We start from the raw sequence: 24,251 nt of genomic DNA, 5'->3' as shown, positions 1-24,251 counted from the left end.
TTTAAAATAAAAATGACAAAAAAAAAATCCCAAAATCAGTATTTCGATTTGGGATTCATTATAGTATATATAATATAATATAATGCATGCCACATATTATATTAATTAAATTTAATATAATTTAATTAACAAACTAAATACTAACATTAAAGTAACTATTCAATATTTAATATTTTTTTAATAATAATATCCTCTCACATTTCCATAATGAATTAGGCCAATCACTAATCTTATTTTGAAAAATCTATTTTTTACACTTTTTACATATTTTATTTTATTTTATACCATTCAAATTTATTTGTCTTTTTCTTTTTTTTTCGGATAAGTATAAGACAGCAAAATATCTTGGCTTTACAGTACATAAAAATTGGAAACAAATTACAGAAAAAGTGATAGTTTCACTCTCTCTCTATATATATAAATATAGAGAGAGAGAGAGAGAGAGATAGAGAGAGAGAGAGAGTTATACGGTTGGACAATATACCCATGATAATTACATTAAGGTGTTTAATAAAATTTCAAAACATCATATTATTTTAGCACTAATTTATCTAATCTTAATTAAAATAGGATTATGATTCTTATTTATTGTCATCGTGAGTCACACATATTAGAGTGCATTATGAAAAATTAAAATTGGGATCGAGTAGAGCTCAATTGCAATTAAAATAATTTTTAGTATTAAAATTAGTATAGTTTAGAGTGAAGAAAGTGAATCCATATAGTCCACCTAAATTTTTGGGATAAATATTTAGTTTAGTTGAATTATTAAAATTAGAAATTTATTACATAAATTCCAATGAGCTAAAATTCTAAAAGAAAGAGTGTTTTAGCTATGTGGGCTAAAAGCCCAAGTCCCTGTAACATTAGTTTGGGCCCCAACCCACTCTACATAGGGTTAGAGTTTAGACCATACCACTATAAATACCCCATTATGGAGCTTTCTTTTAAGCTAGGAAATGTTCATAGGAATTAGCTAGCACGTGTTGAGAAAGAGCTTAACACCCACTCCTTTGAAGGTTTGGAGAACAAAAGGAAATTTCTCTTATTCATGTGTAATCAAGTTGACTATAGAGGGCATAATGCATATACACCATTCATCATAAGTAGAAAGTTCTTGCTCTAAATTCAAATTGTTAAATTCACCAATTTCTCAAGTGAATCCCACATATTCTGGTTGCTTTATAACCATACTTCCCGTAAGTATACTTATTGGTAACCATACTTCCTGTAACGCAACTTCCCTGTCAACATACTTCGTGGTAAATAGACTTTTCTAAAAATAAATTATTTTGAACCAAACAAGGCCATAATGGATCACCCCAGGGAAAATTCTCACATAAAGGGGATCCCCAAAGTCCAAAATCAAACAAGGTGAGGAATTTCAAAGGAAATGCAAATTTGCCTAAGCTCAATATCAGCATAGCGATTCTGCTATAAGTTGAATTACAATTATCTCGAGTAAAACCATTTTGATTTATGATACTGAGGGGAAAAAGGCTAATTTTTATAGCTTTGTGCAAAAACATTAGAGAACAAAATGCCAAACATCTTTTATGCAAGTAATACAATGTCGTCCATACAGCTCTATATTCTCACTCTTGCATTATATAATTGCACTTAGCTTACAGGAAGGCACAACATATCCCACCAATAAAAATAACCAACAAACTTTATTTGCACTCTGCCGGAACGCATATCAGAAATCCTACTCAAACATGCAAATGAATACGCCACATGATGGTGAAGAAAATTTTGAACTACTCGATGTGGCCAGCCAATGCTGCATCCTCGTCTTCAGCATCTAATTCTTGTTCCACTCCTTTCACCTGCATATGTTCATAAGCAGACAAACACAAACATGAAGATAAAAATAAAGAGTTGAATTCCAATTACAATTCTTCCCAGCAGTACTAGCCAGGGGGCAGAACAATTTATCAAGCAAAATATAAGCCATGTAATACAACAGCGCAATAGCACTGGCTATGAGACAAGAATTCATCAACATAACTAGAAGTTTGAGAGCCCAAAACAAGGAAAATGAACACGAAACCTGCATCCTAATGAACATACATGTTGATTCCTAAGAAACCAAACTTCCCTTTTATAAAAGCATCTAATCAACTTTTGGCAGGTTTTTCTGATCTGGCCATAACATAGCATGAACATTAGCACCAAATATTTCAGTAATTAACACAATGGTCAACTCATTCACTTGAGAAATGCTTAACAAAAAACATTTTCATAAAAGGATGACTACAGAAACTAGAATTAGTAACACCCATGCATCCATCCTAGCATCTTTTTGCCTTCCCTTGGGAGTTCCAAGTGCAAATTCAGTGTTCAGAGCTGAGTTCTGGAAATTAGAATACTACTTTTTCTTTCAAGTAAGGCTTAATTGCATGTTAACAGCATGACATGATTCATCATCCAATAGCAACCCATAACCAGATTTATAAAGCTCAAGTGAGGAAAAGTGCAGTCTCTATTAAGTCTTAATACATGAAAATTATACACTGTCATTTATACAAATTATGAAGGGCATTATTATTCGATTCACTATGTTAATGCATGATTTAATTGAATATTACGTAAAAACACCCATTTATCATGAAACGTCCATAATGGCCTCATTCAATTCCAATTTATATGCATTCATGCAAGCACACATAAACACATAAAAGAAGAAAGTATAAAAAATTCACTGGTAAAACAAGTATATAATTTCTTCAGGAAATGGGAATTGGCTGGTATGTCCATTGATTATTAGCCTCCTCTATTCTCCAGAGACCAAAATAAGAGCAATAGTTCCCATCCCAGCAATGCAATCTGAAAAACAACTCATAGAACATATTTCCAGCACCCCAACAAATGGATCCAACTCTGAGTCCTAACATGTGCAGACAAATTAATGACAAAAGCTGCCCACCCAATAAAAGATGAATTTGGTTACAAGACTTGGAGGTGGATTGCCCACATGCCAAGGTTTTTAAACTTACTGTGCAAGACTATAAGATGTCAGGATACTCATGTAATCTACACTTTTTTGAAATAGAAAATCATGTTTGACTTGTTACCTCCGATACATAATGCATCAGCATATTTTCAATTCCAGATTTCAGAGTGACCGATGAGCTTGGACAGCCACTACATGCTCCTTGCATTCTCAATTTGACTATTCCGGTTTCCCTAAAGAAAGAACATAAAAGTTCCAATAAATAGCAAGCAAAAAAAAAAAATGGATTATTTAATAGATGGCCAATAAACAATTCAACCAAATGAAGGAAACCTACGAATCAAATCCCCGATACTCAATATCTCCACCATCATCTTGCACTGCAGGTCGAATACGAGTTTCTAGCAGTTCTTTAATCATTGCAACTGTTTCAGAATCATCCTGCATTAGAAATTTAGAATACATTAATATTTTTATATTGAGAGATTTATACAGAAGTAAATAGTTAAAGATAATAATTTAAAAATGAGCAATTAAAATCCTCCAAAGTTCATTGACAAATAACTGTAGTTTTATTTAGATCTTTATGCAGTGATACACTAAATTATATTTCAGGTAGTATGATAGTAAGCCAAATAAATAAATTAAAAACAAACACAATTCTATTTAACATCAAACCCAGTGGGCACAAGATGGAAGAAAATATCCCATAGATAAAATAAAAGCAGCCTCGAAGGAAGATATTAGTTGCCAGTAATGAGGCAACTACATTAGCAATTATAACAATTTGATCTATATTAGTATGATTAAGGATCCATGTTAGACACATTGCACGTGCAATTGGGGATGATCCTCCAAATACAGGGAGATATTACGAAAGAGTTGTGGGACATGGATATGTACTTGAAACTTTTAAGGCGGGCGCAATATTTAGATTTAGGGGGCAATTATGCTATGAATAATTCATGTGAACAGTCCACATGAATAAGTTCAGGGGTAGGTGCAATATTTAGACTAGGGAAGCAAATATGCATATTTTAACAAAATTAGATTGCAGTTATGAACCGTTCATGTGGACAACTGGTGACTAAATATACTATCTGCTAAAATTTTTACATGTATATATTGCATTATGTCTATCTCACAATATGTTCATCAAATTTAGGATTAATGATAAAAAATCCAAACTTTCGGTCCAATTTTCATTTTAAGTTTGACAATCATAGACACAACCTTCACATTGGTGTCAATTATAGCCAAACATTTTTCCCCCTACCTTACCCTCACCCAATTACTAATGGATGAAGACGAGTATGGCAAAACCCACCCTCCTTCACTCCATTGCTATTCGTAAATTTAAGTAGAAAATAACTTCAACTTAACAATTCAAGTATCATGGTACACTAAAAAGGAAGAAAGAAAGGAAAAAAACCAAAAATAAGTCAAACTACACCTATTTCAATGTAAATTATAATTTCAGTTCTCTTTTATTTCGTCTCAATTTCTCTCTGAATTTCTTGTAATTTTTTATTGGTATTTGTTATTTCATACTTTCTTCATCGTTCCCCACCCCTCCCCCGCTCTCTCAACGCACACCCACTTTCTCCTTTCTCCCTCTCTGTCGTCATTTGTCTTTGTTGGTTCTCCAAAAGAAGCCTATAAAGAAACTCAAAATACAAAGAAATGTGCAAAGAAAAAGTTACAATAGAATAGATTATTACATAGCATAAAATACCTTAATATTAGAAATCCTAATTGCACTTGGAAAAGTTTACTTAAGTAGAAATCCTAATAACTCTAGGAATACCTTAAATAGAAGGAAATAAAACATACACTAACTAAATTACTGCAACTAAAACTTATGTCATAAATAATATCATAGTTATAGTAGGTTTGTTAGGTCCCTGTGTCAGAGAATCACTCAAATGTTCTGGCAGTCAGATCAACATCAAGCTAGAAGTAGGTTGATTGGGGTGGGCGGCCATAAATGGGCAAGTGCAATAGTGCAAAATAACAATAATAATAATCTACAGTAGCAACCAAAACTGTGGCAGGATGACCATGTCAAAATTAACACTAGCAAATCTATTTAAGCACTATAACTTCTTTTATTAACTAATTAATATTCTCCTCCACTATTCATTCTAAAGGTTCATTAAAGCTCTTAGCATATACAGGTTCAATTAGCAAAGGAAGATTACTTAATGCTCATCGGTCATCACCCATGCAAGTCTAAATGCAGTTCTAGGGGCTCCTTTCCCTGGGGCATGCATCATTACAAATAATCAGTCAAGATTTGAAGTGTAGGTCATTAGTTTCATGAGAACCTCATTTGGTCACCCTCCCTATATTAGACCACATCAGATACCAAGTTTTGATCAAAAGATTTTTTTTTTTTTAGCCCTCTCTCTCTCTCTCTCTCTCTCTCTCTCTCATGTTTTCATTTTTTTTAGGGGTTTTTGGAATTTGAGCCTAGGACTATGACACGCAAGCATTAATACCCAGAGGGAAGTTTTAAACTAGTTAGGTAATGCTAATGATTGAATACTATCTCTTTGTGGAAATATAACTTTCATGAATGCAGAATAAGTAAACTCAGTCTGATCATTTTGCCTAGAAGTAAGCTTCAATCAAGTGAAAAATCAAGATAACTAAAGATATAAAGCTTCAAAGTCAATCAAAAGATAAAACAATAAACCAAAGACTCTTCATGAATATACCTCATGAATAGCTGTGTCCTTTGCAGCTGCAGTTTCTGAATCTAGAAACAATGGCTGCCCAGAAGAGTAGAAGTCCATGATTGCTGCAAATATTTCAGGCTTTAGGAAATCCCAGGAAGCATCATCTGACTTTGTTACAGTGACAAAATCAGATCCAAAGAAAACACGACTAATTCCTGTAGAAAAGAAAATAAGGTTAAACACAGAGTTTCAAATAACAGAATCAGTCGCAATGCAGCAGGAGCAGACCATATTGGCCAGTGCTGCTGTGAAATTTTAACAAAATAACCCAAATCAACATTAAACCAAGAATTAACTAAGTTTGAAACACATCAACATAAGCAACTTAAGGAAAAGTTTATTGAATAATAGAACAAGATTTTAATTGAAAGCGTTGGTGATCACCACCAAAAGTGTGCCTTATTTTCCCAAAAGCTTTTGGTGCAAGCCTTTTAATTGAAAAATCAGGTCAAATATCAAGAAATTTGGGTCAAAATAAGTCATATGAGATTTAGTAAAGAAAGAAAAGTGGGTGCAGAATCTAAGGGTGAGGTTTCAGTGGGCTGGTGACTCTCTCTCTCTCTCTCTCTCTCTCTCTCTCTCTCTCTCTCATTTCAGCAGATTAAAAAAAAACCATCTTTAAGGAATATTTCAAAAAGATGCAAAAGAGTTCCTTCAAACCAAATACTTATCAACTTAAGGACCTGTCCAAAATGGTAAAATAGAATAGGGATTTGCATTTTCAGATCTGCAACTTAAAACAGGTTGGTTTAGGCCTAGTTTCAGTTCACATGTACTAATTTCCTGGGAATTAACTTCCCAGAAAATGATATTTCTTTGGAAGTTATTTATCAAGGATGTTGTATATTTTATTGTTTGGTTGGCATATATTTTTCTGAGGGAGTATTTTATTTTTATTGGCTCATTTACTAACTTCATAGAAAGTATACTATAAAGTACAATAATATTATTACCTTATTAAAATAAATATCCTTAACTTGTTATTTTAGGAAATTATTTAAAGCAAATGTAGGAAATATTTTTCTACTCCCCTAATGATATCATGCTTCCCAACATGCGCCCACACCTTCCAACAGGTTACTTCCTAAATACTGAAGAGTTGTGTGGTCAAAGGGAACTAGAAGTTCCTTTTGATTTTACAACTTTCTTACAACCAAAACAACCATTTGACAACACTTTATGAGAAGTCACACTTCCTTAGTTCACTTATTGTGAAAGAAACAAAGCCTTAAACTGTTGTCTTTTTACAATTCTTATTTTTGAACTATTCTGAGAGAGAAAGACCATGATCTGAGGTTTCATTTATGGTCCATCCCTCTTGTTGCCAGACCCACCACCATGGCTGATACCACTGCTACCAACACAATACTATCACCCTATTGCTTCACTTGCCATCAACCACACTAAGGCCAACCACCATCATGATTGCCAAGTGCCAACCATCATCATCCCTATATCAATGTTACCACAATTGCCACCATCCTGATCACAACCTGCCACCATTACATTATCACCATTGTCACACTGCCATTACTATGATCACTGCTATTGCTAATGCTGTCCATCATTGCCCCGCCCCACCACCACCAACCGACAATAAAATTGCCATCACCATCACAACACCAACATCATGCACCCACTACCACCACCATTATTACTATGGTCCTATTCATTGTTTTATGGAGTTAAGAACAATGTAATAATTTGTATAAAAAAAAAAAAGTTTTTGTTTCTCAAAAAACAAAATATAGAAAAACCAAAATGGTAAAAATTGGAAGCTAGCCTTCCAGCACTATTTAATTTTGTTCTTATATCAAATCAACCCATGTTATTCATCAAACAGCATCACAAATTCCCAAGGTAATGCTTTACTGATGCAAGACATCATCAAGGGGAAAGCCTGATTGATAGAATTAGGGTAAAACCCAAAGTTAAAGGCAATTCTGTTAATCACAAGAAAATGAAATTATGCAAACAGAATAGGGTTTGTCTTACACTAACAACCACCAAGAAAACACCTCATATAATCTAGGAATAGATTTGCATTGCACAATTCAAAGAAGCACAAGTGCATAGTAGCTGAAGTTTTTACTCATTCAATAACTTATTCTCTGGAACTAAATAACTACATTCATTTACTTAGATTATTAGTAATCCTAATCAGCTAATCCTAATAAATTGGAAGAATTCTAATAATAGTGATAAGTTCCTAGATGATAAGGATTTCTATTTTTTTCTAAATAAGAAAATTATGATCAGGCTAGTTAATTCCCAATATATATATATATATATATAACAAAAATCTCTGAAATAATTGGAAGGCAAAAAATTGCACAAAAAAAAAACCTAAATTTCTTCCCCTTACCTATGTCAACTGCAAGCTACCTGTTACATACAAGAGAACTAGGTTTAGGAAGAATAAGCCCAGTGTAGTTAAGTGAGCTGGCATAAGTTGTTAGAGCAGCTAGCATGAGTTGTTAGGGATAAGTTTTAGCGGGAACAGTTACTTGTAGCAGTATTGCTGTATAAAAATAGTCATAACAGCCTAGAGTAATCAGAGAAGAATCATTTGACAATAATAAACTCCTCCTTCCTTTCTTCCTATCTTTTTCTATCTGTTTCTAACTCTCTTTCTTCTATAATTTCTTCCCTTTCTTCTTCTATTCTTATTCTATTTTAGAATGGAATATTCGTTAGGGTTCAACAACCCTAACAATTGGTATCAGAGCTCTGTTGATCAGTGGGCATCACTTGGAAATTACTGTTGAGTCTCGCAACATGTCTAGATCTCAAGTGGTGAGTGTTGAAGCTGTGAGGATCGCAGAGTTGGAGGAGCAATTTAGAATTTTGAGAGAGACCTCTCGAAGGGATTTTGAGGAGGTGAGAGCTGAGATGAGGAATTAAGGCAGATATGAGGATGAATAACAAAGAAGAGATGGAAGTAGATTTTGTGAACATCAAGAAGGCAATCCTTGATGAACTGAAACCCCTGCTGCTGTTGAATTTGATAAATAATAAGCGCAAAGGAACCAATATTGGAGATGGGGTGGTGGTGGAGAATGAGGATGGGGGATTTTTCCCATGCCAAGGAATCAATAGAGGGATCAGGGCAGCAGCTCTCAATCTGCAATTGCTCTGGATTCTAAAGGCAACTCTAACATTCTCGCTAAGATTGAACTAGTTACTTTTGATGGCAAGGATCCTAGGGCATGGATTAGGAAGTGTGTGAAATATTTTGAAGTCTCTAAGGTTCCTAAAGAACAAATGGTGAGTATTGCTAGTTTCTTTTTGGTGGAAAGGGCAGATGCGTGGTTCCATAATTGGATTAAAGGAGAAAGGACTAGTGTGTAGGAAGAGTTTGAGAAGGGATTGTATGCTAGATTTGGGAAGCAAGGTTTGGAAGATGTTGTCGAGGAATTTAAGAAGATTAGGCAAGAGGATAGTGTGGAAGAATACCAAGATGGATTTGGGGATTTGAGAATTAGAATGGAGAATTTTATGCTAGGGCTTGGAGAAGCTTATTTTCTGTCTGGATTCATTGGGGGCCTAAGGAATGATATAAGACCTATGATTAGAATGTTGAAACCTACTACCCTATACCAAGCCTTTGAAAGTGCTAAACTACAAGAACAATTATTAGAAAATACTAGAAAATCTAGACCCTTTACTAAATCCAATACCTTTAATCCTGTGACCTACAGATCCACTTCAACCCACCAAAATTACAATAATTCATACAAACCCACCACAGCCACTCAAAGCTTCATTTCTCCACCAAAACCACCAAATATTGAAACTCCACAACCCTGGAAGCCTCAAACTAATAATACTACTAATTCCACAACACCTACCATTTCCCAACCTACAACTAGTAACTCTTCAGTCAACCAAAATTCAATTAAATCCAACCTCCAAACCAATAACAACCTGATAAAAGAATCTTTAAACCTTGCTATAGATGTGGTGAGAAGTATTTCCTGATCACACTTGTAAACCAAACACAGCCATGGCATTCAAGTAAAGGAGCAGGAAGAGGAACTAGTTGAGGAGGGATGTTTTGATATGGGAAATAAGTTGAATTTGGAGAACTAAATGGAATAAATGACACTTTCAGTACATGCAATGAAGGAAAGTCAGGGAGCTGATACTATTAAGGTGTTGGGAACTTTCAAGAATAGGCAGTTGGTCATTCTTGTTGATAGTGGCAGAACCAAAAGTTTCCTTGATAAGGGAGTTGTTGAAGAGTTAAAATTGCCTTTAGTGGAGGCACCTACTATTTCTATTGTGGTAGCCAATTGTAGAAGGATTTCTAGTTCCTTAATTTGTCAGGGATTCACATGGAAAATTCAAAACAACAAATTTTCCTTTGACACGAGGATATTGGACCTTGGGGGCTTTGACATTATCTTAAGAGTGGATTGGATGAAAAGCTTCAACCCCATTCTCTTTGATTTTGAAGCTGCAAAGATTTCTTTTAAGAAGGATGGGCAGTTAATTACCCTTTATAGGAAAGAAAAATTTGCTGAAGAAATTCCATTATTGCCTTGCAGCTCCTATTCTCAATTAATGCACAAGCAAGGTGCAGATTTTACTACGATTAAGTTGAGAATCATTGTATGACTACAACTTCAGGTGTATCTCCTTCCTTATCCTCTTTACAATTACTGCTGCAAAAGTATAGTAGTTTATTTGAAGAATCTAAGGAGTTACCACCATTTCGGACTCATAATCATGCAATTCCTTTAGTACTTGGTTCTCAACCAGTAAATGTGAGACTATATAAATATCCACACTATCAGAAGGCTAAGATAGAAAGGCTGGTGATTGAGATGCTTGATATTCCTCTATAATTCAACCTAGTAAGAGTCCCTCACCTGTGTTGTTAGTGAGAAAGAAGGACGGCTCATGGAGATTTTGTATAGATTATAAGAAGCTCAATGACCTGACTATCAAGTACAAGTTTCCTATTCCCATCATTGATAATTTGTTGGATGAGTTGCATGGTGCGCAGTATTTTTCGAAGATTGACCTTGGAGCAAGGTACCATCAAATAAGAATGGAACCTATTGACATTCATAAGGCTGCATTTAGAACTCAACATGGCCATTTTGAGTTTAAGGTCATGCCCCTTGGCTTAACCAATACCCCAGCCACGATCCAAGCACTAATGAATCATATCTTTCAACCTTATTTAAGAAGATTTGTGCTTGTATATTTTGATAACACTTTGATCTACAATAGCACTATAGAGGAACATCTTTCTCATTTGGAATAAGTCTTTAAAGTGCTTCAAGAGCAGCACCTGTATGCTAAGCACTCTAAATGCTCTTTTGGGCATACTTCTATTGATTATTTGGGCCACATAATTTCTGCTAAGAGAGTTTTCACTGATCCAGCAAAAATTCAATCCATGGTCTCATGGCCTACACCTAAAAATGTGAAGAAATTAAGGAGCTTTCTTGGTCTTACAGGATATTACAGGAAATTTGTAAGGCATTATAGGCTAATTAGCAAACCTTTTACTGATTTGCTGAATAAGGATAAGTTTGTTTGAATTAATGCAAGTCAACAGGCCTTGAGCAACTTGGGGAAGTTATGGCTACTGCCCCTGTTTTGGCTTTGCCAGATTTCTCTCAACCCTTTGTGGTTGAAACAGATGCAAGTGATAAGGGTATGGGAGCTGTATTACAATAAGGGGGGTCATCGCATAGCTTATATTTCCAAAACTTTTGAGCCAAGAACTCAAGCACTTTCAGTCTATGAGAAAGAACAACTGGCTATTACCTTTGCTGTTTCTAAATGTAGAAATTATCTAGAGCAAGGTACCTTTTTCACCAAAACTGATCATGAGAGCATCGAACTTTTATTGGAGCAAAGGTTGCACACTAACCTTCAGCAAAATGGGATTTCGAAGTTACTTGGCCTTGACTATAAAATTTTGTATAGAAAGGAAATTGAGAATAAGGTTGCAGATGCATTGTCTAGAAGATCTTTTTCACAAGATGAGCAATTATATGCCATGACTTCTAGTCCATTTCCTATTTGGATCACTTCTATAGTGACTAATTACGAGCAAGATAATAGAGCTAAAGAGTTAAATACTCAATTAGCAGTTGACAGGACAGCAGTACCCTCTTTTCACTACAAGCAGGGTCTTTTATATTACAAGAACGAGGTCTATGTTGGCAATTCTATAGCACTAAGGCAGAAATTGATCTCTATTTACCATGACTCTAATTTAGGAGGTCATTTACGAATTAGTAACACCTACCAGAAGTTGAGGAACATTTTTATTGGCCTACTATACAATTTGATGTTCTGCAATGGGTGAGATAATGTGATTAGTGTGCTACCTGTAAAACAAAAACTTGTTCCATGCCAAGGTTGCCCCAACCTTTACCATTGCCATCCCAAGCTTGGCAACATCTCTCCAAGGATTTTATTGAGCAATTGCCTAAGTCAAATGGTAAAGACACCATCTTGGCAGTAGTTTGTAGATTTACCAAGTATGGCCATTTTCTTCCTCTTGCGCATCTATTTTCAACTTACTTAACTGCCAAACTCTTTCTGGACAACATTTATAAGCTCCGTGGTGCACCTTTTTCTATTGTGTCTGACAGAGATGAGCTTTTTACATGCTTATTTTGGAAAGAATTCCTCAAATGCCTGGGAACCAACCTCTCCTTTAGTACAACATACCAGCCCCAAATTGATGGGCAGACAAAGAGGTTAAATCAGTGTTTGAAAGCCTATTTGAGGTGCATGACACATCTCAAGCCCACTTCTTGGAGTCGGTGGCTCTCCCTTGTTGAGTGGTGGTACAATACCAACTATCATTCAGCAATAAAAATGACTCCATTTGAGGCTCTCTATGGGTATTATCCACCTATTTTACCTACTGTGCCACTTAAGCAAGTTTCACTTGGACAGTTGCAAGAATTTTTGCAGGAAATGCAGCAAATGACGACTTTATTGAAGGATAATTTGGAGATTGCAAGGAATAGAATGAAGCAACAAGAGGATAAGAAGAGGACTGAAAGAGAATTCCAGGTTAGGGATATGGTTTACTTGAAGTTGCAACCCTATAGGCAATCTTTAGTGGCTATCCGAAAATCACTAAAACTGTCAGCAAGGTTTTATAGGCCTTATAAAGTGCTTGCAAGGGTTGGAGCTGTTGCTTATAATCTGGATTTGCCACCACCATCATCTGTGCATCCTGTGTTTCATGTGTCCTTGCTTAAAAAGAAGGTAGGGGAAAATGTGGTGCCAATAATAGAGCTTCCAGTCTTTTAAGAAGATGTGGAAGTTGTTCCAGAACAGGAACAGAAATCTAGACTAATTTCTAGAAATGGTCATCAAGCGGATCAAGTTCTTATTAAATGGAAGCACTTGGCTGCTGAAGATGCCACTTGGGAGAGCAAAGCTTTCATCCTCAACCAATTTCCTGATTTTGCACATTCCTTGGGACAATAATGTGCTAAAAAGGGGGTATTGTTACATATAAGAAAACTAGGTTTAGAAAGAATAAGCCTAGTGTAGTTAAATGAGCTGGCATGAGTTGTTAGGGATGAATTTTTGCGGGAACAGTTACTTGTGGCAGTTATTGCTGTATAAAAACAGTCATAACAGCCTAGCATAATCAGAGAAGAATCATTACACAATAATAAACTCCTCCTTTTCTTCCTATCTTTTTCTATCTGTTTCCAACTCTCTTCTATATTTCTTCCCTTTCTTCTTCTGTTCTTATTCTATTTAGAAAGGAATATTTGTTGGGGTTCAATAACCCTAACACTTCCCTAGCCTTTTTCCCATCAACCAACTAAACAACCCTTAAGAAAAACCGCTAAACTCGCTACTTCCAAGAGAATTCCATTCTTGCAATCTAAATTTCTTATTCCAGCCACTAACAACAAAATTTTAGTTGCCAAACCTCAGCCCACAGATTTGCCCAGTTTGAAGCCTTTCTTTTGGATTAATAACCTCTGTAGCACCTTGGCAACCAACTTGACAACATGAAGCTGCCATCATACAGTTTAAAAGGTCCAAATTCTCTAAGAAATAGCATAAGAAAACATGAGTAGGGAAAACCAAAAATAATGAGAGATGGGTAGGAGGGGGACGATTATGGATATTTCACTTTATTACCTTTCATTCACATAGTAAGAAAAAATGAACCTTGAGAAAGGAAAAAACCTGAATCCTAAAAAGAAGAAGATTGTACAGAACTTTCCATTTATACCATCTTCCCTTCTTTAGTTATAAACATAACAAGGAAATTTAGAAATTTTTCTTTCAATTTTCTACCCTTCATTTCAACCATGCATACAACTTAATAGCAATCACGAATTCATTCCGAGATATTATTTGACCTCTTTTTTAACTACTAGCTTGCTGCTTAAATGATGGTAAACCCTAAAGCTTAAACTAAAGCCATCAGAACTGAGCTTCTAATAATTTACTATTTTGCAAAATGGATGCGCAAAGATAAACTTATTTCCAATTCCTAAAATCATCATAAATATTTCTGGGAACACCAAAAAAAAAAAAAAAAAAGCACAAATTCCTTGGTAGAAGATTTCAAAAAGAGAATAGCACAAACAGCTCTAGAATAGTAACACAAAAAAACGTAAACAATGCCAGCTTACCATCAATTCCATAGAGGGCTTTAGCCAATGGAGAATTCATGGCTGAACGAGCATTGGGGAAATCTGCACTTCCAACTTCCATAACAGGCTTCCCAGGATAGAACATGAGCGAGGATGGATTGGGTGTCGATTGAGTCTGTATAAACATAGTCCTCCTCTGCCCTATGCAAACCACCATCTTTATAAGTGAAAGCAATAAAACTAAGAAATATAAAACCACCATATTAAAATTCAATTTAAAATTACACAAAATAGAGCATTATAAACTCTAAATTGCAGAATTTAGAACATCTCCAAAGCTAAAAGCTGCTAAAAGAAATGTTAACATTAAAAATACTAATTATCTAGCTCAATACCAAATTCTATTCAATACCTTAACAAACTGATAAGTTTCTAATATTGTTAAGTGGGTTGATTTGTATAAAAGGGGAACAAACTCTGTAATTTGGCATGGTTAATGTCAAGGAAATCTTGATTCTTATCTCTGTTCATCCTTTTCCTTCCTAAATTCTTCTGTCTTCTATATTTTCTCCCCTTTCTAGTTCACTTTCACCTAGGTTCGCATCAATGGTATCAGAGCCAATGATTCCTGGCCATGGATTTCTACCGGTAGTTCTTCTTCTCCTCTTTCTCCTTTCTTGAATCTAGGTTCTCTCTCTCTGTTTTTTCTAATATTTCTTTCCTTTCTCAATTTTCCCTTCTCAAATCTGTTTTTTCTCTTCTAATTCTATTCTTTTCCTCAAATATGTAACTCCTCTAATCCTCTTCTCTTTTCCCTTTTTCCGTGGATACGATCCGCTCCATCAAGATTTATCTTTGTTTCTTCTCATTATTTCTCTAAATATTTACCCATTTGATTACACCAAATTTTGCCATGGATTATGTTCCTTTCTCAATTACAAAAAAACCTATCAGAATTGAATGACAGAAGGTGTGAGAGCTATGCTTGTAGCGTGATGAGCAATTTACCTCTAGCCATGATTGTGATAAGGCAACATTTATGGTGAGTATCATAAATGACATTGTAGATAAGGAAGATGTAGAATTCAATAAAGAAGATGGAAGGAGTGTTGATGTTGAAGATTTCTCTTGATCCTGCGAAGAGAACCCAAAAAATAAAGGAAGTTTTGAAGAAAATGCAAGAAAGTGATCAAGAATTTGTGGAAGAGTATCAGGCATTTGATTTTGATGAGGTTGATGTTAAGGAACCTGCGAGTAAGGAATCTGATGCTGTGAAGAGGGATAATTTGACTACTGACTTGAATATATCCAAAGATAGTAATTTGGCTGGACTATTGGATCCGAAGGGTATTTCCAGTGGAGATGCAGGGTATCCTGGCCCATCCAATCCAGTTGCGGCTGCTAATGTCAAAGCTATAGCAGAGGTTTCTGCTAATGGAAGTGTAAATCATTTGGAGAGAAAAGAACTTTTGTTGGTTAAAAATAATTTGAAGAACCAATGAGGCTTGCTGCAAGATTCAAATGATTCTAGAAATGTGTCCCACAAACTTTTGGATATGGGTTCTTGTTCGAACTTCATTCTAGCTGTGGAAAACATGTATCATGTATTTGTGGAGTTCGATTATGTGGATAAGTTTTCCATTGTTTCATCATCGAAGGAGAATAAACTTGCTATTTCTTCACCACAATATTCAGGAGAATAGAGATGAGCAGGGATAAGAATCTGTCAATGGGCATGATCATTTACAAGTTCTAGAATTGAAATTATTCTTGAACAGAATTAAGTGCAAGATCAAATAGATGTTCAATGGAAACTCAATTGGGTATTTGAGCAAGATCAAATGCAAGATGAAGCAAAAAAAGTGCAGCAGAAAGTTTCTATTTTCCTGTGTTTTTTGGCTCTTCAAAATTGCATATATACTACTTGAATATATGTTGATAGCTGTAGTGGAGATTTGTTTTTTCAGTATTGTTTTTCAGTTTTCTTCCTTGAGGGCAAGGAAGCTTGAGGGGGAGGTATTGATACCTTTCTAATATTGTTTAGTGGGTTGATTTGTACAAAAGGGGAACAAACTCTGTAATTTGGCATGGTTAATGTCAATGAAGTCTTGATTCTCCTCTCTGTTTATTCTTTTCCTTTCTAGATTCTTCTGTCTTCTATGTTTTCTCCCCTTTCTGGTTCACTTTCTCCTAGGTTCGCATCACAAAACCATCATAGTTTCCCATCAATTTCAATAAGCAGATGAAAGTAATACAAATCTTCTAAAGATAAAATCCAAAAACGTAAAGCCAACCCTTTAAAGAGTAAAGCCAACCCTTTAAACTATCAACACACAGAACACAAGAAATACAACTATCAATTTCTTTCATTTTCTCAACGACCAAACACAAGAGAAGGCAAAAAGTAGCGAAAACAAAAAACAAATTGACCTGCAAAAGGAGTCCATAGCTCTAGGCGCAAAGTAGACCATAACGATTTGAAACCCGAGAAAGAGCTATTGCTTTTGTTATACAAAAAAGACGTCGTCGTCGTCGTTTTTGCAGAAGAAACGTGTAAAGCCCGGTGAGACATTAGACGACAAGTAGTATTGATTTCTCCATAGGGGTCGAATCCTTTCTGGCGAAACATAGATCGCGATATCAAACTCCTGAAGCCCTTCATTTCTGCTACTAACGAACGCGAAACTCCTTGTTAGGAATTGAAGAAAATTTGGGCTTTTATAACTAGTTATTTTTTGTTTTCAGGAAAAATTACCAAAAGGTGCCTGTGTTTCTCGCCTTTTTCAAGTTAGGGTCTGAAATCTAATATTATATTATATTTTATATTTATATGTGAAAGCCAAAGAATAGAAATCTATTAACCACAATTTAACACTTATAATTAAAAATTAATAATTTTATCTAAAAAAAATAAATTAATCAAAATGATAGGATAATCTAAATGTAACCATCTTCATATAAGACTGACAAATTTTATTATATAATATAAAGAGCTAAGTTAGTGTAGAAAAATACAAGTTTTTCCTTAAGGAAAAAGAGAAAAACTTTGGTGAAAAAGTGTGTGAAGGTGGTGTTTGGTGCATTCTTATTTTATCTCTTTATTTGCTTAAACTCTCACTACTGTTAGAGGTACATTTAGATTGTGGAGATTGTATATAGTTCGTTTCTATATAAAGTGATTATATACATGGCTATGTGATGCAAGTTTGGGTTGAATCTATGCATGATTATGCATTTGGATCTTTGTTTAATATTCCAATAGATAATATGTTCAAATTAATGCATGACAGAATATAGGACACCAAATATATTTCTCAAGCTTTCATTTGGCAACACATGACAAACTCTTCTAGCAAATTCAAATGACCGGAACAATTTTCATCAATGCAATGAGTACAATAATATTAATTAGCTAGCTGAATTGACTTTTCCTTGGAGTAGTGACTTTAGAGTTCTGTTTATTGCATTACTATATGAGTGTTTGTTATTTTCTACATGACTGTATATATGGTTGACAGTGATGATTTTCATTTTCATAGCAATGTTTAGGATTTTGTACAATGACATTTAAGACAAGTCTTTTGATGGGTATATGAGATCTTAGCTCTTGTTAAACTTCTATGGAACTACTTGGATGATTGACTATTACTTAACTGTTAAGGGCTGCAGGCTGCATGTGCAGCATAGTGATGCAACTTAAGTTACAAAATACTTTTCAAGGGAGTTGAGATGATTAGAAACTTTTCTTCACTCTATTTTTGACATTCTAGTTGTCACCTCTCTCAGTTTCTTTAAAAGTACAATCGACAATTGTTGGTTAAGTTAATCTAGCTATTTTTAGGTTGAAAATGGGTTAAGGATAGGGACCAAGAAATGAAAATAAAGAAATAGAATTTTCTATCTAGAAGCCAAGGAAGTTCTATTCATGATGACTTCCATGATTGTCCACTGAAAAGGAAGATAGTGTTGTAAAATTCATTTTGCTCATTGTCAATGGAAATACATTGACAACATAGGTTGAAAGTTTTCAAAGTTCATGAACTCTTACATGTGCATATTGTCATAGCATACTTGGATTGTATAACTAATCTAAATGGTAATGAGTACAGTAAGATAATACACTGATACTTTTGTTTAAATCATGGTTCAAACCCATCGAAAAAAAAAAACCATTAAAATCATAAAGTTAATCATGCCCTTTTAAAAAACCATTAAAATCATAAAGTTAATCATGCCCTTTTTTCATAGTATAATACGCCTCAAAATTCGATGTAAATAGATCACTTAGCTATTAGCTAGGTATTTGCATCTAAAGGCATGAGTTCATGGCTTGCCTTAAGTAGGCTCAAACTAATATGGTTTACCTGGCAATGGTTTGGGCAAACAGCCTCACCAACCATAGGCTTGGTCTTGAAGGTGTTTGATGGCTCAACTCAGTCATCTCATGGAACAGAACTCTTATGTTTCGATGATCAAGATAAGGCTTTCTAACTTGATTTGAGATCTTCTCACCTAGAATCTCAGGATCCATTATCCCACTAAGTCCAAATTACTTGAGATCCAAGGACATTGCATAATTGCCTCTAGAGGCTCATAATTACTATGTATATATTGGACCATGGCATTAGCACCAAGTACACTTACTTTGTTATACTTAACACTATTCAATTTCATCTCATCTAACTTACAAACTCATTAAACACCAAACTGATTTAAGTGTCGAAGTGACTGCCTTAAGTCATAGATCTCACTCTTTTTCCGGTTGCAGACTTCGCATATCAACCTGGAGGACTCACAACAACATCAATCATGCTCTGTTTTTATGAGAAAAACAGGGTTGGACAAATTATAAAAAACACATACAATATACTCTGGGTGAGTTTATGTTTGACTATAAGCAGCTTACGTGATTAGTCCTGGGTGAGTTTTTAGCTTATTATAGGCTTAAATTATTTTTAGCAACTTATTTTTTGGATAATGATATCTTCATCAATTCAAAGAAAGAGTAAATGGAATCATTTATTTTTTAGTTTATGAAGAACAATCTTTTCACAACTAGGCATAGGCAAGCTATATATGTATAACTGAAACTATGGTCATATGGGTCCAACTTTGATTCTAAGGAGTGACTCGTTACTTAGATACTTGGAGAATAGACAATTATTCCCGAGAAGCTACCAATTCCACATAAAAAATCAAGATCCATGGTCAAAATGAAAAAAATTCTATGGCTGAAATTACCATTTATCCCTTGTTTGCTAATAGTACATTAATTTACAATATCATTTTCTCACAAAGTGAACTTCATTCCCTAAAGTGAAAATGCGTAAAATTATAAGATATTTTTTTATAATTTTCCCTTTTTTTAATGTGCAACTGTACGTTATATATATATATATATTATGCATAAAATATAATATTATTGTTATTTATTAATTTTAATAATTAGTTAAATTTAATTTTATTATCATAATATTACATTATCATAATTATATTTTATTTTTCATTAAATAATGACTATATTTTACTCTAATTAAATAATCATATGGATATTTAAAAATAATCCTTGAACTTATTTGTAGAAATATTATGTAATAAAATTAAACAAAAAGACTTAAACGGGTTGATATATTTGTGAAAAAATATAAAATACAAATAAATTAAGAAATTTAAGATGGTCGTTTTTTTAAAAAAATCTTTTTAATAATTAATATTTAATTTAAATATAATAATTTTCGATAATCAATTATATTTAGTAAATTATTGTTATAATATTAAATTACCATGTCTAGACTAGACCATAAGCTAGCCGAAACCACTTATTCGACCTGATTTCAACTTAAAAATGGTTTTAGGACGGTTTTGGTTCAACCCTATAAATTTTTAGGCATCATTTATAAACTTAATAATTTAGTTTTAATGTAAAAAAATTAAAAAGACCAAAATCTAAACCATATATAGACACACACATATATATATGTAGAACAAGTTTTTGAATTGGGCTAATTGTGATTTGGAATTAGTTCAAACCAGCTTCAGGCTTGATTCAAAGGGGGAGACCCTAAATTAGCCCCCCTAACCTTAGCTCAGAGCTGGTTCAAAGCTTTGAATAGTTGACAAGGGCTAATTTTGGGTTTAACTCGATTTGGTCCCGATCCGAATCTAGGACTAAACCAGCCCTTGGCCAATTATAATCATGTCTATATTTTAATCCTAATTAAACAATTACACCAGTGTTCAAAAATAATCCCTTAACTTATTTGTAGAAATTAAATAAAAATGGATTTATTTGTGAAAAATATAAAATATAAATAAATTGAGCAATTTAAGATTGTCTTTTTAAAAAAGAACCGTATTGATTTTCAATAAACAATTAAATTTAGCCATTTATTATTATAATGCTAAATTATCATGACTATATTTTAATTTTAATTAAATAATTATATGGGTATTAAAAAATGATCCCTAAACTTGTTTGTAGCAATCTTATGAAATAAAGTTAAATAAAAACAATATAAATGGATGGATTTATTTGTGAAAAAAATATAGAATACAAATAAATTGAGAAATTTTAAATTTTTTTTAAAGAAAAACTCTTTAATGATTACTATTTAATTTAATAAAACTATTTTATATTATGCATTCTTTTATCTCATAATACTGAATTAATTATTAAAATAATTAAAAAAACTTTTCCTAACCAACGCAAAATTGAAACAAATTATAAAAATAATATGGTGCTTTACTGAAGAAATAAATAACCAAGAAAATGCCAATAAAGGTGGCATTTTCTCAAGCCAACTCAAAGTGGAGCAACTTTTTGGCAAAGAATCAAGAAAATGCTACTGAAAGTGGTGTTTTCTTAATTCAACTCAAGTGCAGTAGTTTTTTCACACTTCAAGATTGACGTATGAGACAACTTTTGGTATTAAAGAACCAACGTAAGCAGTCTTTTATCTAGCCATTACTGCCTCACAAGAACATTTTGATACAAGAAAAATGCTAAATTCATCCCTATCTTTGTATAAATTGATCTCTGTATATTATAATTGTTATAAAGAAATCCTTATTTTTAAAAGTTAATCCCTTATTATCATTATTATTATTATTCTCTCCTCTCCTTTTGCTCTTCTCCCCCACCAACCCCCATTATGTCTCTCTTCTATCAATACTCTCCCCCTCTCTTCCTCCCTTTTCTATCCCCCAAAACCCATAAACAAGATATATTTTGAGGCTATTAAATTCCCGTTGCCCTATCCACCATCCTTTCCTCTTCGTCTCCACCTTCTCTCATAAAACCACCTCAACATCCTCCCATCTTCTTTGAGCCCTCAACCTCCACTACCATCTCCATTGGCCTACAACCTTAACCCTGATTCTGTTCCTTGGTATTGCAGTCCCACAGAAAAATCTTGCTTCATGTTTGTATGCACATTTGTCCATAATGTAGTTTACATGGTTTAGAGAAATTCAAGTCGATTCAAGCATTACTATACTTTTCTAGCAGACATGTGTTTTGTGATTGAGATTGAGGACCAATAACCTCATAGTAAATCTTGTTTTTGGATTTAGGGAGAGAGAGAGAGAGAGAGAGAGAGAGAGAGAGAGAGAGAGAGAGAGAGAGAGAGAGAGAGAGAGAGAGAGAGAGGGTGAGATATACATGGATAAAATTATAATTTTTTTTTTTAAGATGATGATGATGATGATGATAATAATAATAATAAGTGATTAACTTGTAAAAATATGAGGATTTTGTTAGAGTCCAAGTCCAATTGGAATTAGGAAGTACAATTAATTTAGAAAGTATAATTAGTTTAGGAAGTTTAGTGGAATATAAATTATGAAGTTTAATAATTAGAGTCCTAAAAGGACTAAGTTTTAGTGGCCTATATATATGAATAGTTAGTTGGCCATTATATGGTATGAATTGTAGAGAGCTCACGAAGTGGAGAGGTGTGTTGAATTCTGTGAGTTTTATTTGAGTGATTTTGAGGGTGAGAAAAATAATTTGTGATTGTAATTATTTTTCCTTGATAGTGAATTTGTTGGTGGAGTAGGCTTACGCCGAAACACGATTAAATTTTGTGTGGGTGTGATTTTTCATAACAAGACCACTTATTATAAAAAATTACACCCACGCAAAATAAAGAACACAAAATTTAATTGTGGTTTGGCGAAGCCTACTCCACTAACAAATTCACTATCAAGGAAAAATAATTACGACCATTAATTATTTTTCTCACCCTCAAAATCACTCAAACAAAACTCACGGAATTCAACACACCTCTCCACTTCGTGAGCTCTCTACAATTCATACCATATAATGACCAACTAACTATTCATATATACAGACCACTAGAACCTAGTCTTTTTAGAACTATAATTATTAAACTTCATAATTTAAATTCTACTAAACTTCCTAAACTAATTATACTTCCTAATTCCAATTAGACTTCCTAATTCCAATTAGATTTAGACTCTAACAATCTCCACCTCCAAGTCAAATGGAATTAGTCTTTACAATTTCTGCAAAAGTCAATTTTCTCTTGGGTACTTCCTTGCACTCTTGATTGTTGATGTTGTCTCTTGCTTCCACTTGCATTCTTCCAATCAATGTGCTTCCTTCCAATTTGTAGAGATTTTTAGTACCAATCTTCTCACCCTTCATGATCACAAGAGCACCTTGGCTAACTCTCATGACTCCACCATAAATAGAACACCCATAACCCAAAGTAACCAATTACCCAAGGAAATTAAGTTCCTTTTAAATTTAGGAATATATCTCACTTCGTCGAACACTTTTACTTGATCATCATGTTGTTTGATCTTCACTCTTCCAATACCTTTAACTTCCATCTTGTTTCCATTGGCTAGCTTCACTTTTTCTCCTTTCTTTTCTTCAGCCACATCAAACTACTCATTCTTTGAGCAAATATGGAATGGACAAGCAGAATCCATTAACCACTCATATTGTAATGGATCTTTTGCTTTTTCCTTATAATCATTAACATTCAAACATTCACTATCAATACCATCATCCATTACAATTACAGCAGTTCCTTCTTTTTCTTTTCTATGACTCCTTTTGAATTGTTTAAACTCTACAAGAACTTCCTTCATCTTTATACAATGGTATTGAATGTGGCCTTTCTCATGACAATAGTAGCATTCTCTATCTTCATGGTCTACTCGTGGTCTCGAACTCGATCTACTATTCATTCTCCAATTATTTCCACGTGAATTGCTTCTACCACGATTAGAACCAGCAATAAAAGCTCTACCTTCATTGCTACTACCTATCTTCTTGAACTTCTCATCATCTAAGATAACTGCGGTAACCTCCTCCATCTTCAAAGTCTCTTTCCCAACTGTTAAAGCTGTCACCAAGATTTTATAAGAGTGTGGGAGAGAGGTTAAAAGCAAGAGGGCTTTATCTTCTTCATCAACCTTCACACCAACAGTAGCCAATTGAGCAATTAATTTATTAAAAATATTAAGATGATCCCTCACATCAATACCTTCATCCATTCTGAGTTGGTACAACTTTTTCTTTAAGTACAAACGATTTGTGAGTGATTTTGACATGTACAGACTCTCCAATTTCTTTCACAAAACAACAGGCGAAGTCTCCTCCAAGATATTATGCTTCACATCTGGGGCTAACATCAATCTAATCGTACTCACAGCACTTTGTTGAAGCTCCTCCCAATCATCATCTTTAACGGTCGCTGGTTTCTTCTCGTTCAATGCTTTAATTAATCTTTGTTGTACAAGGACATTTTTCATGGTGCTTTGCCATAAATTGAAATTATTTTTCCCATCGAACGGCTTTACCTCAAATTTTATGCTCGTCATCTTTGACATCTCGAACCACAACTCTAATACCACTTGTTGTGAAAAATCACACTCACACAAAATAAAGAACACAAAATTTAATTGTGGTTCAAT

At 34.0% G+C, this 24,251-nt stretch overlaps 1 protein-coding gene across 1 annotated transcript; it reads right to left on the bottom strand.

The window, feature by feature from the left end:
- Positions 1 to 1,528: 1,528 nt before the first annotated feature.
- Positions 1,529 to 17,012, bottom strand: LOC110634585 (nifU-like protein 4, mitochondrial). The gene is made up of 6 exons (XM_021783639.2): positions 16,734 to 17,012; positions 14,343 to 14,504; positions 5,677 to 5,852; positions 3,294 to 3,397; positions 3,078 to 3,189; positions 1,529 to 1,829 (listed from the first exon to the last, which is right to left on the bottom strand). The coding sequence occupies exons 1-6, from the start codon at positions 16,963 to 16,965 to the stop codon at positions 1,761 to 1,763; spliced, it is 855 nt and encodes a 284-aa protein (XP_021639331.2). The 5' UTR covers positions 16,966 to 17,012; the 3' UTR covers positions 1,529 to 1,760.
- Between the last annotated feature and the right edge of the window lie 7,239 nt (positions 17,013 to 24,251).

This window comes from Hevea brasiliensis, chromosome 14, assembly GCF_030052815.1.
Source record: "Hevea brasiliensis isolate MT/VB/25A 57/8 chromosome 14, ASM3005281v1, whole genome shotgun sequence".
NCBI classification, from domain to species: domain Eukaryota; kingdom Viridiplantae; phylum Streptophyta; class Magnoliopsida; order Malpighiales; family Euphorbiaceae; genus Hevea; species Hevea brasiliensis.
This window is presented reverse-complemented; position numbering and strand designations above follow the sequence as displayed.

Coding starts and splice junctions, on each gene's coding strand:
- LOC110634585 (XM_021783639.2), bottom strand. CDS start 16,965: ATGAAGGGCTTCAGGAGTTTGATATCGCGATCTATGTTTCGCCAGAAA. Junction 14,505..16,733: donor GCTATGGACTCCTTTTGCAG/GTCAATTTGTTT, acceptor TGGTTTGCATAG/GGCAGAGGAGGACTATGTTT. Junction 3,398..5,676: donor AGGACACAGCTATTCATGAG/GTATATTCATGA, acceptor TTTCTAATGCAG/GATGATTCTGAAACAGTTGC.